The sequence below is a fragment of the Delphinus delphis genome, chromosome 15 (genome assembly GCF_949987515.2).
Source record: "Delphinus delphis chromosome 15, mDelDel1.2, whole genome shotgun sequence".
Lineage (NCBI taxonomy): Eukaryota > Metazoa > Chordata > Mammalia > Artiodactyla > Delphinidae > Delphinus > Delphinus delphis.
Window position 1 is genome coordinate 14,174,843 of NC_082697.1, and position 13,826 is coordinate 14,188,668.

Consider the following 13,826-nt stretch of genomic DNA (forward strand, 5'->3'; position numbering starts at 1 on the left):
CGATGGGGGGATGGGGGGAAAGAAATGCAGCCTCTTGCGTTCGCTGAGAAATCCCATTCTTCCAAAACCCATAGCCCGCGGCGGGGGAGACAGCCTGTGTCTTTAAGAGGCCTCCGCTAGCAGGGCGGGGACCGGCGGCTCCTCACTCCCAGCCCCGGCAACTGGTCCCGCCCTCTTTTGAGTGACAGGCAACCAATCCAATTGAAGAAGGAGAATTCAGCGTGACGGTGAAATGGAGCAATAGGAGCCCGGGTCGGCCTGCGTGGGGCGGGGCCCCGAGAAGGCGGGGCCGGCGGAGGCTAGTGAAGCGGCGGCTGGGAGACCTGGGCGCGGGAGCTGGGCCTAGGTCGGCTCCCTGGTGAGTGTGGGACGCGCCGGGGGTCTGGGCGCGCCAGGCCGCAGGGAGGGCCCTGCCCCGAGGGACGCGGGGCGGAGAGGCCGGGCCGGGAAGTAGGCGGAGGGCTGCGGCCTGCTTCTGCCCAGGGGCCTGGGGGGCTGGAGAGGGCCGGCCTGGGATGCACCGCGCAGGTTCGACAAGCCCCTGAGGGGTTGCGGCCCAAGTGGGTCCGCCGGGCCAGAGGGTCACTGGGTCCCGGACCCAGAAGGGTCGACGACGGGTGGGGAAGAGGGCGGACCAGGCCTAGAGGAGCGGGGGCTGGGTCGGGTAGGGGTCGCAGGGTAGGGGAGGAGGAGGGTGGGAGGATGAAACCCGGGGGCGAGACGGTGCGGGGAGGGAGGGTACGGGAGAGGGACCAGATGGGAGAGGGCTCGATAGGAGCCCAAAGAGTGTTTGGGGCTGGGTGGCACCCATCCGAAGCCTCGGAGTCTCCCTTGACATCGCCACCCCCTCCTACACACACAGACACTGCTCATCACCCCGCCCCGTCGATCCGGCCGGCTCAGTGACCCCCCAGACCGTCTACTTGCATCTCCGCCGCTTCCCCCTCAGTTCAGGCATCTCTCGCCTCTTACCTGGATTGATGCAGTGTCCATAACCGATCTGTACACAGGCACTTGCGCCGCTCCCCAGCGGGCTTCGCACCGTGGTCAGAGGGATCTTTTCAAAATACAGATCAGAGCCGGATGCTCGGTTGCTTGTAACTGGCTGGCTTCCACCTCCTGCAGGGCCAGCCCCAGATCCTCACCCAAGCCCTGGAGATGGAATCCCACCGACCTCTCCTCCCTAGTCTCAGTCTACTAACCCCTCTTGCCCAATTCTCTTGTCACACTGGTCTTTTCGTGTTCCTTCTACATACCAAGCCCTGGCCCAACTCAGGGTCTTCACCCTCAGCCTTCCTGCTCCCTGGGCTTATCTTCCCCGCCTGGCTTATTCCTGTCAACTCCCCTTTATCTTGGAAATCTCCACTCAAGTATCACTTCCCCAGGAGGAGTCCCTGGTCCTCGATTCCCCCACCCAGTGAATTCCCCACTGTCATCACCCTCTGTACTTCTCCTTCACGACACTTGAAGAGCTGCAGTTTTACATTTATTTATGAAAATATTCATGTCTGTCTGTTCCCACCAGATAATAAGGTCCACTAGGAAAAAGATAGTGTCTGCTTTTGCTCCTTGTATCTCCAGCATCTTGCCCAGAGCCAGGCACTGTAAATATGTACTAAATGAATAGAGGACTTGGCTCTGGTAGGAGGAACAAGGTGTGAGTCGTCTCTGATGTCCTACACAAAAACTGTGCCAGGCTCTGTGCTAGAATAATGCTGTCCGATGGAAAGATAATGCAATATCTGTAGTTGCAAAATTTTTAGTAGCCACATTAAAAAAGCAAAAGGAAACAAGCGACATTACGTTTTGTAATATATTTTACTTAACCTAATAGATTCCAGAATGATATTCTTTTGACATATACTCAATGTTAAAAACATTATTAATATTTCACATTTCTGTGTGTGTACTAAGCCCTTGAAATCTGGCCTGTGTTCTACACTCAGAGCCCATCTCAGCTCATGGTAAACACATTACAGGTGCTCAGTAGCCACACGTAGGGGCGAGCAGTGCTAGAAGCTTTACATACCTGTGGCATTTAATTGCCTTTAACCTTTTGAGATAATTATTGTTGTCTGCATTTTACTAGTAAACATGATGAAGCTCCTAGAAGTTATGCTGCCTGCCAGCAACCGTCCTAAACTTTGTGAGGGGAGGAGGCAAGGGGAGGACCAGGACCTCCATCTGTTCATGTGGAGTTTGGTCCTTCTGTACCCTATGCTGCCTCGAGGAGGTGCCAGGGGAGTCTGGGGGTGCAGGAAGTGGGGGCTAAACTTCTAGAAAACAATGGCACCTGTGGGTATATGCATATTCGGTTTCATCCACGAAGAGACAGTGTGTCTGGGCGCATCAGTACCACCTGCCTAGGTGGCTCAGGAACAAGTGGATTTGATGCAGTTGAAGAAAAAACCTGCAAGGCCAGTGCTTCTTGATCCAGTCACCGGAGCTCAGCACATTCAGCACCAACTCAGCCTGGTCCCAGGACCTGGGTAGAAAAATGTACCCAGGCCTCAGCATCTTGTACAGGGCCTGAGTTAACAGTCTGGCTGTTCAGTTCAACAGTTGCTCACTGAGTTGAGGTCCCCACTCCCGTGGGGCCGGCACTGTTCTAGGCCATTTAGGGTGGCTGGGGAGTATAGATCACAGCCCTCATCTTCAGGACGCCTATTGGGTACTTGGGAAGACCAGACCAGACCACAGAATGATTAGATGAGGTGCAGGACACCGGGCGCTGTAATGAAGAACCGGAAACAGTGGTGTGCAGAGGCTGCAGTGGCTGTCTAGGCCACGCTGGGTAATGTGTTTCCAAGTGCGGATTTGGATTCCTCTGCAGGGGTAGGGGGGTACTGCGTAGTTTGCTACAGTTCCCACATAGATGCTGCTTGGCATATTTACTTACCTGTCTGGCTGCTTAAGCAGCCAGAGTTTGTAAACCCATTAGACATACTGGTTTTATTTGAGTCACTAGAAAAGATTTGTTGAGCACCTGTTATGTGCCAGGCATTGTATAGGCCACTGCTCTGGAACTGACTATGAAGCTCTCCAAGGTTCTTCTGCTAGGAGAAAAATAATAATAATAAGAAGAAGAATTTTATATTGATTTTCCTCCCCGATTGCCTTCACATATGTTCTCTCATTCTGTCATCAGTATACTAAAGCCTGGCAGGTAGGGCTCTTTTATGCCAGGGAAACATGGTTACAGTGCTTTTGCAACTTCTTCAAGTTCACACTGTTGGAATTCTGCTTACTCTGTGTCAGGTATTATGCTTAAATGATTTACGTATATTATCCCACCCAATGTTCACAGCAACTTTATGGAGTAGGGTTGATTCGAATCCCCATTTAACAGATAAGGAAATTCTTAGAACTGGGATCCAAACCTAGGTCTGTTCCACTCCAGAACACAAGCTCCTTACCTCGTTAAGTTACTCTGCCTCGCTAGAAGGTCAAGGTTGGACGAGACCTCCTCATGCATATCAGGACCTGAAGTCCAAAGAGGCTTGTCCTCATGGCAGAGCTGGGCAGTCAGGTCTCCTGTGCTGCAGGGGCAGGACTAACCCAGAAGGGAGCGCCGAGGCCTTCTTTGGTTCCTGACTGCTGGTGTGGCCTTGCCAGCTTCTCTGGACCTCAGTTCCCTTATTTGTAAAATGAGAGGCTTGGCCTGGTTTTGCAGTGAGAACAATGCTGTGTGGTTGGGGTCAGTATTGAGGGAGTCGGGCCCCCAGCCCGGGGTTTCAGTCATAACCCAGGGCTTCTCAGCCCCGCGCACCCCGTCCCCACACAGGCTCTGCCTTCCCGCGGCAGCCGCGGTCCCGTGAAGGCAGACAGTACTTCTGGTTCATCTGTGTTTTCCACTTCAGTTTCTGTTTCAGTTCCAGAAACTGAGGCAAGTGGACTGGAAACACAGACCCCCTTCTACGTCCATCTCGATGACTGTAGGGCCGTGTGGAGTTCTAGGCAATGGCTCGTCCTCTGTCATTAGAGTTTCTGTTCTCTTTTAAAGGCGGTCAGGTCTAGGGGCATCCTGGAGGGTATTTTTGGTGTGGAACTCTGTGGGCACAGCTGTGTGCCAGGCACTGTGGGCAGGGGAGTAGATGCGGACTTGATGAGTCCCTGCCCTCAGCTAGCAGCCCCTGAGCTGTGGCTCCCAGCCCTGGCTTCCCATTAGATTCACCTGGGTGGGGGGGCTGGGGGGTGGTTTGCAGTGACCTGGGTTGGGCACGGATGAGGCACAGCCAGAGCTGAGACCCACTGGTGTAGAGTCTGCACCTGGGGATCTTGTTTGAAGGCAGGTTCTGATTCAGGGGGTCTGGGCTGGAGTGGGTGATTCTGTGTTACAGGCTCCCAGGCAACATCGGTGGTGCTGGAGTGCGGATCACACTCTGAATAGCACGAGGAAAGGCTGCACATAGACAGTTATGAATCAGTGGGATTGTGACAGTGTGTGTAAAAGACGGGAGGGCAGATGAGGGCGCAGTTCATTTTGTCTGAGGGGAGAGGACCAGGAAGGCCACACAGAAGAGTGACTGAGCTGGGCCTTGAAGCTCGAGTAGAAGTTTGGCAGCTGGACCAGGTGGAGGGAGTAATGGCAGAGGCCCCAGTAAGACTTAGAAGAGCCTGATGTTTGGGGGAACAAGGTGGTCTGCAGTGACATTCGGAGTATCTGCGAGGGCGGTCTGAAGGCCATGGTGGGCCTGGAAGGAGCTGGTGCTCTCCTGCGGAGTCTAAGCTCAGGTGTGCAAGGATAGGGACCTTGCAGAAGGTTTCTAAACCGAAGAGGAGAGCTGAGTGCTTCTTAGGGTAGGTGTTACGTGAGAAGAAGCCCAAACAGTTACCCTGTTCCCACGCCCTTCCTCACTGCCCTTGTGGCTCTAAGTTAGTAGCTTTTAACTACGTGTTCGGGTGAGTCTTGTGTCCAAAAATTTCAACAGAAGGGAGAAATCTCAGCTGCCATTGGTATGATGGTCCTTCTCGGTGTTTCTAGCAGTAAACGTCAGGACCTGAATCTTCGAACCCAGCTTCCCTCCCTGTACCTTAGAGTCTCACCCGCATTCAGGGGTCCGAACTAAGGGAAGTTAAGTCACTTCTCACTGCAGAAGATTTCAGAGGGAGAAGCCTCTGTTGAGATTGTGCTCTCGATTAGAAAGAGGGTTTGACCTCTGGTTGCCTTCCTGGAGCGGTGCTTTCTCTTGCAGGAAACATAAACCAAACTCACCCATGCCTCCCCCACCGAATCAGAAGCAAAAGAGCCGAACAAAAGCACCCGTCAATCCTTATCCTTAAAGGAATGAGGGGGGAGAGTGCAGAGCTGGAGCCTTCTGGCCTTCCTCCATCTGAATTCCTTACTAATGGGGAGGGATTGTCTTCCACTTCCTTTCCGCTGGGCTCAGAATCCATCTCCCTGGAGCCGTCCCTGCAGGGGCGATTGATTGATGGAGCTCTGTGGGGCCTTTTGTAACTGTGCTGATTTTATAAGCACACCTTCCAGAAGCCACTTAAAGAACACTCATTGGAGACACGGAAGGTCCTGTTTTTCTCTTGTTTCCCCGACTTTGCCTTTGAAAACCTGAGCTTTCATCTTCCTGCCTTAGAGTATAGGATTATCTTCGCCAGATCAGTGTGTGCCTCTCTCCTGTTTGGTGGCATTTAGAGCTTTCCCAATCATCTTTATATCTGTAATACTTGGAAGGGGGTGGGAGGGTGGGATGCAGAGTCGTTTAATCAGAAGGGGTTGATGACTTCTTCGCCTCCTGGGCCTGGATGTGGAACCACCGCTCCCTCATCTTGGCTGTTTGCTCTTGAACTCTATAGTGACGCTGAATGGTAGAGCGAGAGGCTATTTATAACCCTGAGAATTTTGCAATGTTACTGAATTGCTTCGACCTAATTCCCACTTCCTTTCTAAAGTGAAAATGAAAAGAGTGAGCAAATGAGAGCTGAAAGGGCTCCCCACAAGGAGATCCTTTATCTGGGGACCGTTACCTGGAGAATAGTATTCTTCTAGTCTCCTATCTCCCGACGTTTCCATAGGGAGAAAAGCGGAGGGATGTTTTCCGCCATCTTTTAACTAGAGTCAGGGGTGCTAAATCTGATTTTCCAGTGAGACACGTCCTAATGTTAGATGTGAAAACAGTGAAAATGCTGTGGAGTTGGAAGGTGGTGGGTCGAGGAGGGAACACACAACCAGAGTGCTTCCTGCCTGTCCACTGCCGTGTGGAGCCGGCCCTGGTTTATAGGAGTTGAGGAAGTCAGAGCTGTTGGATTTGAGCAGATGCTCATGGAACCGTATCCGTGTGCCAGGCGCTGTGCCAGCCGATGAAGCTGCAGGGTTGGCCTTGCCCCGGGGGAGGAGAGAGCTGTGGGAATATAAAACTACAATGGGGTGGGACAGGAGCCGTCACAGAGCTGTGGACAGAATGCCACAAGAACACGGGCCCGTCCTGTTTCACTTTGCTAGAGAAACGGGGGTGGCGTGAGGAACTAAGACTGGTACAGAGAGGAAGTGACATCTGAGTGGGGCTCTGAAGCTTGAATATGAGCTCTCCTGACAGTCGAAGGAAGGAAAAACATGCAAAGATACAGAGGAGGAGGAGGAACATGGGCTGCCTTATAGAAACAGCAAGTAGTCCAGGAAGGTCTGGCTAGACTGTGAAGGGCTGAGCACCACACAGGGGAGTGGGGGTCACCTTCTTTAGACAGTGGGCTCTGTTGTCTGTCACAATGGTGAGCTCTTGTCGTTGGTCTCTGAGCCCCGGTGTGCTTCATCTTCAGGTCCAGGGAACCCAGATCCTCCACTGAGCGCCTGCTGTGGGAACCGTGCCACCTGCTTTCACGTGGCTTTCAAACAGCCAGACTGGCTGGGGTCAGATTCTGGCCGTGCCGCTTACTAGCTGTGTGACACTGAGCACAGTACTTAATTTTTCTGCGCCTCTATTTCTTTTTAAAATTTTATTTATTTATTTATTTATGGCTGTGTTGGGTCTTTGTTGCTGTGCGCAGGCTTTCTCTAGTTGCGACGAGCGGGGGCTACTCTTAGTTGCGGTGCGCAGGCTTATTGCAGTGGCTTCTCTTGTTGCGGAGCACAGGCTCTAGGCACGCGGGCTTAGTAGTTGCGGCACGCGGGCTCTAGGGCACAGGCTCAGTAGTTGTGGTGCACGGGCTTAGTTGCTCCGCAGCATGTGGGATCTTCCTGGGCCAGGGATCGAACCCACGTACCCTGCATTGGCAGGCAGATTCTTAACCACTGTGCCACCAGGGAAGTCCCTCTATTTCTTGTCTATAAAACCAGGATGATGCATCACACAGGGCTGCTGCGTGGATTAAATGAATTAATCTGTGTAAAGCCCTTAGAACAGTGTCCCAGCACTGTGTAAATGTTAGCTAATGTCATCATCCTCAGCAAAGGAAGTATTATGTAGAGGGAAGAGAGCCCACTTTGAAGTCCTAACGCACAGTCCTGAGACCCAGTTCTGATGTGATTTCTTTCTTTCTTTTTTTGTGGGGAAGAGGTGGGAAGGAGACATGTGGAAGATACGTTTCTCATCCCATGTGAACTTCAGTTGCCTCATCTACAATGGGATGACTTCCAGGGTTCGGGTGAGCATCAGCGGTAATAATGCTACAGACGTGTGATCAAATGTAAATAGGCTGTCTGCACATTGCTGTTACATACAGGATGACTCGCCATAAAGTCACCACAAAACTGAACTGTTTTAAACAAACCACTTATCTAAGTGGGTTTTGCTCTTCATTATTTCAGCCAGTGTTAAGCAAGGGCCTGCTCAGTGCTATCATCTTGTGCCTGTTAGGCTGCTGTCTCTTCAGCCCTCCATGTAGAGCTCCTTCAAAGCTGGGGGGTCACCCTTATGCTTAGGCTTTTTAGTTGCAATGAGTAGAAACGCAGGCTAATTTAATTGAAAGGAGTTTTATTGGCAGGAAACAGGGGAACTTCAGGTACCCCAACTGTAGGAGGTGTAGCCATGGAGTCTGGAAAGTCTTCAGACACAGGCTTTTTCCACCTCTTTCTGGGACTTTGTGGTTTCTGGTTTCTGGCCTCCATTCATCCACACATTTCTGGATTCTTCTTGCTGAATAGCTTCCTCTGCAAGGCTCTTGGTTTTTGCTTCTTGGTATCTTTGGCTTGCCGCGGTACCTGCTCTGAGGCTGATTGTGACCTTTCTGCTCCAGGGCCCATTGTCATCCATCTTCTTTAGTCTGTGTCTTTAAGCTCAAGAGAGAGAATTGGATTAGTCCAGCTAAGGTTGAGTGTTCACCTCGGTCCTGTTGGCTGTGGCATGGGTGGCGAGAGTGCCAGGACACATGGGCTGCCTGGGCATATTGGGAAAGGGCAAAGTCACTGAGAATCGGGGCTTATAGTATCTCTGGAATAGTCCTGGTGGTTGCAAATCCCCGTGCTTTAAAATGGATATGAATTTTTGGAACATACAAGAATCACTCAGGGCTGACTTTTATAAAGAAAGAGATAGGGACTTCCCTGGTGATCCAGTGGTAAAGAATCTGCCTTCCAATGCAGGGGACGTGGGTTCCATCCCTGGTTGGGGAGCTAAGATCCCACATGCTGTGGGGCAACTAAGCCTGCACACCACAACTACTGAGCTCATGTGCCTCAACGAGAGAGCCTGCATGCCGCAAACTACAGAGCCCACACGCCCTGGAGCCCGTGTGTCACAACTGGAGAGAAACCCGAGCAGACTGCGCACCCTAACGAAAAGATCTGTGTGCTGCAACTAAGACCCGATACAGCCAAAAAAAAAATAAGGAAAATAAATAAATATTTTAAAAAAGAGAGATAATCAACCTAGGAAATGCCGTGTGGTGTCACAGTAAAGTGGAACTGTAAAATAATGAACTTCAGCTTTGTTTATCTCCAAAGACAGTATCCAGAAAGGAGTTCTAGGGACTTCCCTGGCAGTCCTGTGGTTAAGACTCCGCTCTTCCAATGCAGGGGATGCGGGTTCAATCCCTGGTCAGGGAACTAAGATCCCACATGCCACGCACAGAAAAAAACAGAAACAAACAAACAGAAGAGAGTTCCAAAAAATATGATTTGTTTCTTAGCAGCACCACTGAAATAAGGGTGTAACTTCTTTTGGAGAGGGACATGTGTACATCACCCAGACACTCAGTGTTGGAGCTGTGACTAGGTCCTGAGTCCTCTGGCTCTGAATCCAGATGCTTCAGCAGGGAAAATCATCTCAGCCCAGCGCTCTTCCTCTCGCACCTACACTGCCTACTTATTTTAAGAAGAAGAAGAAACTAAACTAACAAATGGTCTTAAAGACCATATTGTGCATTTCCACATATATGAAGTACAAAAGCAGGCAGAACAAATCCATGGTGTTGGAAATCAGAAACAAGTTGCCTCTGGGAGGGCTGGCAGGTGCGGGGTTGACTGGAAGGAGGTAGGAGGGAATTCTGGGGGTGTGAAAATGTTCAGTGTCTTGTTTTGGGTGGTGGTTACAGGACGGTATGTGTATTTCTATTTTGTATATATATTTATATATACACATAAGCTCTGCATTTTATTATTTGTAGATTGTATCTCAGTCAAAAATAACAATCTCACAACTGTACAGTCATGCCTCCTAATTATGGCAGATTTAGATAAGGATAGGGACTCCTGCCCTAGGCATCCTGAGATTCACGGTACCACCCCTGCTTTGCTGTGTCACTGGAGCAGAGCATCTCAACCAGGACTTCTTCTGATGGGCCTGTTTCTTTTCAGAGGTTTGTTGTGTGTCTAGGCACATAAAAATTACATGTGAGAAATTCTACCCCGAGCTGCAGAAGCTGTGGAAGCTCTCAGGGCCGTGAGACTGGCCCACTTCACCTTTAGGCTTGATTTAGTTGCAGGGAGCAGAAATTCAGGCTAGCTCAGCCGGAGGTGGGGGTGGGTTGGGGGTGGGTAGCACTGGCCAAAGTCAACTCCATGTTCTGTCACCTTCACTGCTTGTACGCTGGGTGAATGGGGCACCTTAACCACACTGAGTTTCAGTTTTGTTGTCTTCAAATGGAGGTAATCCTGTGCTGCCTACTTCACAAGACTGCTGAGGGGACTCAACAGAGTAAGTGATGGCACACTGAAAACCATCTCTTCCGTGCTGCCGTGTTCTGGAAGTGCTGGTATTTTGACAGTCGACTTCTGAAGCACCCCATCCTGGTCAGGAAATGGCCGGGAAAGCTTCCCTCTTTCTGAGACCTGTGGGTTTGTAGGGGAAGGGACTTGTACCCCTGTCACCAAAGAGGTTAGTACTTACAAGGCTGTGAGAAATAACAGCTGTGTTTGGGCTGAAAAATTGATGGCCTCCACAAATACCAGCTCAGCACAGCTATGCCGCATGTTCCAGGAGAGGCGGGCGGTCTCCATTAGTGAGGCGTGGATTGTGGGCAAGTGGCTAAACCTGGGGGTGCAGGAGAAAGGCCTCTCCTGAAGCTGCAGGCATGGAGTGTAAACACACATTGAAATAATCCATCAGCGGGGTGACTTCCCCTCACCAGACCTTGGGGAGAGAATGCTTTAGCTACTGCCTGGAACACCACTAAGCTCACAGAGTTGCCTAGGATACCAGTCACGTGGGCCCATCTTCCAGACTTGTTCAAAATGATTTATTTTCCTTTATTTTGGAGAGCAGTGGGTCAGAAGTACTTCTGAAGCCTTCTCCTCCGATAGTTGGGCCTTTGTATGAGGGTCCTTACCTCCCTATACTTGTGCTCTCAGCAGCCCTTGCCTTTGGCAATTGGGACTAAAATAGCATTTCCTGTCCCGCTTCTCTTCTCCATTTTCTGAAGTCTGTGTCATCCCACACGGTGGAGGCTCCGCGTTGTGTCCCTTTGCGGGGGGAGGAGTGGCAGCAATAAGTAGGGAGGAAGCAACAGAGCATGTGGCCAGGCCCTGCTGACTCTGGAATCTTCCCGGGATGACTGCAGAGCAGAGCAGGCTGGCTGCTTCAGCTAACTGCTGCGCCAAGGAAAGGCTGTGTCTGTCCTTATCAGTCTCAGGGCATAAGCTTCTCCCTCTCAAGGTCCCAGGACAGGACTTGCAGTAAATATTCTCCTCTACTCCGGGGTCCTCCTGGCCCTTCACCTGAGGTGTCACATTGGCAAATCTTGCGGCTGGCTTATCTGCAGTTGGTAGATAGGTTTGTCCCTTTTCTACTTGCTGATTTAATCTAAAGAGACAAAATGTCCAAGGAAAGGTTGTGGCATGATCTAGAAGAATTCAAACCGAGGAGTTCTACATGTTTCTTTGGGCACTCTCTGTCTTCTGATTTTCCAAAATGTATAACAAGAGTGAAAAATGAAGGCAAACTCTGACTTTTTTCTGATTCTTTTCCCCAGGCAGCTGTGTCTGTGTGTCTTGGAGAAGCAGGGCCCATTGGGAACGATGCCACCACCATCAGACATCGTCAAAGTGGCCATCGAGTGGCCAGGTGCTAACGCTCAGCTCCTCGAAATCGACCAGGTAAGCTCTGGAAGGGAGCAGCGGCGATGCAAGGGGAAGGATCCAGGGTGTGCGTGGTGGGGATGTCTTTAGGGGCAGGGACCACTGGCATTAGGAGTAAGACCAGCAACAGGAAAGCCAAGCCCTGTCCCACGCTGTGGAAGGCTAGTCACCGTGGCCTGGGAGAGGCTTCCTCTTCGAGAAAAGCTCTCAGAGAAGAAGTCCGTGCTCAGGCCCCAGGACGACCCTGCCTGGCCGACCCTCTCATCAGGACCTTGGTACTAGCAGGCTGTGGCTCCTGGTGAAGGATCTCTCTCTCTCTCTCTCTCTCTCTCTCTCTCTCTCTCTCTCTCTCTCTCTCTCTCTCTCTCTCTCAGAAACGGCCCCTGGCGTCCATCATCAAGGAAGTTTGTGATGGGTAAGTTGAAACTGCCCCTGTTTTGGATGGTGACAGGCTAAAAACAGAGGAGCATTGCCAGACCTTGAAAGGAATTCTGCCCGAGGATCTGCAGTTAGTCGGGTCCCCAGTCCGGGGGTTTTGTGGATCGTTGTCTTACGAAGAAAGTGTAGCCGGTGGGGATGTCCCTGAGACCTGTCAATCTTCAGTTTTTCCTTTAAGCCCAGGAATGCCCCACCTGAGGTCCTGGTGGGATCTGAGACCTGCGCTGAATTATATGCGCCGCCTTTTGTGGTACCAATCTTTACAGGGGCTGAGGAGGGTACTGTTCAACATCTCAACCCAAAGCTTTGGGTTTTCTTCCCCTGTACGTCAAACAGACCGCCCAGTCCCTCAGTCAGCTCCACTGAAAATTATTTATTTGCAGCTTCTAGACAGGCCCCCCGGCATGGCCACACAGGCTGTACTGTTTTTCTCTTACATAGGTGGTCACTGCCAAACCCGGAGTATTACACCCTCCGTTATGCAGACGGTCCCCAGCTCTACATCACCGAACAGGTTAGTACAGGGAGAAGCCAGACCAACACAGGGCTCGCTCTGGAGTGAGCCATCCCGGGGGCCAGCGCTGTTTGCCCTCCCTACATCCAGGGAGCTTCCACTTCCTGGGTCAAGAGCTGCTTCCTGGGCAGATCAGGGAGCATCAGCCCTTGTCCTCCTCTGGTGGCTGGAAAAATGTGGCTTCTGCTTCCTGAGAGGCACTTGAAAAGCATCTTAGAAATTCTTTGCCAAGAAACAAGCAGGAGAGGAGGCCCTGACTGAAGAGTCTCAGTTACAGCTACTTTAAAAATGACAGAAAGTTCTTGTTGATTCAACTTGCTTGCACAATTTTAATATTTTATCTTAGCTACTCTTTTTTTCTCTTTGCTACCCAGACTCGCAGTGACATTAAGAACGGGACAATCTTACAGCTGGCTGTCTCCCCGGTAGGTATTCGGCCTTCCTTAGGAATTCCTTTATTTGACAAGCGTCTGTGAGCACCTACCATGGGCCAGACTCTGTTCTAGAAAGTAAGGCTTGGAGGTTAAAAAGTCAATCTTTGCTCTCACAGCCTGGTTGGGAATAAACAAACAAATATAAGGCCTCTCTCAAGGGTCCTGAAAGAAGGTTGCTTAGGGAACTCAGAAAAGGGTCCACCTAACTCAGACTGAGAATTCCCAGAAAGCCCTTCCAAAGAAGGGGGACACTTGGCTCAGATGTTGAAGGATAAGCAAGAAGCAGCTGAAGAAAGAAGAAAAGGAAACGTATTCCAAGCAGAGAGATGTGCTTTGTTTAGGGGAGGCAGGAGTGATGGGTGGCCGAGGGCCTGTAGCCATCAACCAGAAGCCAGTGAAAGGTTCCTTGGCGGCCTGCTTATGGGTCGGACTTTATCCAGAAGGGAAAGATCATAGTGGGGATGTTGAAAGATTTTAAGTAGGAAGCTATATTATGCTTAGGTTTATGTTTTATGAAGATCACTTTAGTGACAGTGTGGAAGATGGGCTTGAAAAAGGAAGGTTGGTGGTAGGAGGAATCTTCAAGAAGCTGATGAGCAGTGTCGACAGCCCGTGAAGGCAGTGGCCGTGGCGATGAAACGATGGGCAGGAAAAGTATTTGCAGGTGAACTTGGCGAAGAAGGCAATACACTGGCTGTGGAAGCAGTGCGAGAATGCAAGCTGGCCCCCTGATTCCTGCAAGAGCAGCCCTTCCGGGTGACTAAGGAGGCACCCACAAGGGTAGAAGGAAAACAGGCGCTAGAAATGGCTTAGGAGCTGAGGGCAGGGAGAGTGTCCGGATGGAGGACGGGTTGGTCTGCAGTGAGCAGAGAGAAGGTAAACTGAGGACAGAAGAGCGGTCCGTTGATCTGGGAGGTCAGCCGGTTGCTGGGGCAGCTGGGTGGCAGCCAGATCGCAGTGGGTTGAGTTTAAGAGG

The 13,826-nt window shown here is 51.1% G+C and overlaps 1 protein-coding gene across 6 annotated transcripts in view; it reads left to right on the plus strand.

Annotated features, from left to right (window-relative positions):
- The first annotated feature begins 299 nt into the window (after positions 1-299).
- The window catches only part of ELMO2 (engulfment and cell motility 2), a 38,462-nt gene continuing 24,935 nt past the window's right edge, over positions 300-13,826 (plus strand). Inside the window, exons 1-6 of one of the 6 annotated variants that reach the window (XM_060030696.1) lie at positions 333-358; positions 7,507-7,596; positions 11,359-11,482; positions 11,839-11,879; positions 12,344-12,416; positions 12,791-12,841. In XM_060030696.1, the coding sequence (XP_059886679.1) occupies positions 11,405-11,482; positions 11,839-11,879; positions 12,344-12,416; positions 12,791-12,841 (243 nt within the window). In that variant the 5' untranslated portion in view covers positions 333-358; positions 7,507-7,596; positions 11,359-11,404. Of the gene's footprint in view, positions 359-7,506; positions 7,597-10,024; positions 10,086-10,120; positions 10,144-11,262; positions 11,483-11,838; positions 11,880-12,343; positions 12,417-12,790; positions 12,842-13,826 lie in introns of those variants that run through there. The other 5 variants (XM_060030694.1, XM_060030697.1, XM_060030698.1 and 2 more) reach the window with 5 other exon arrangements.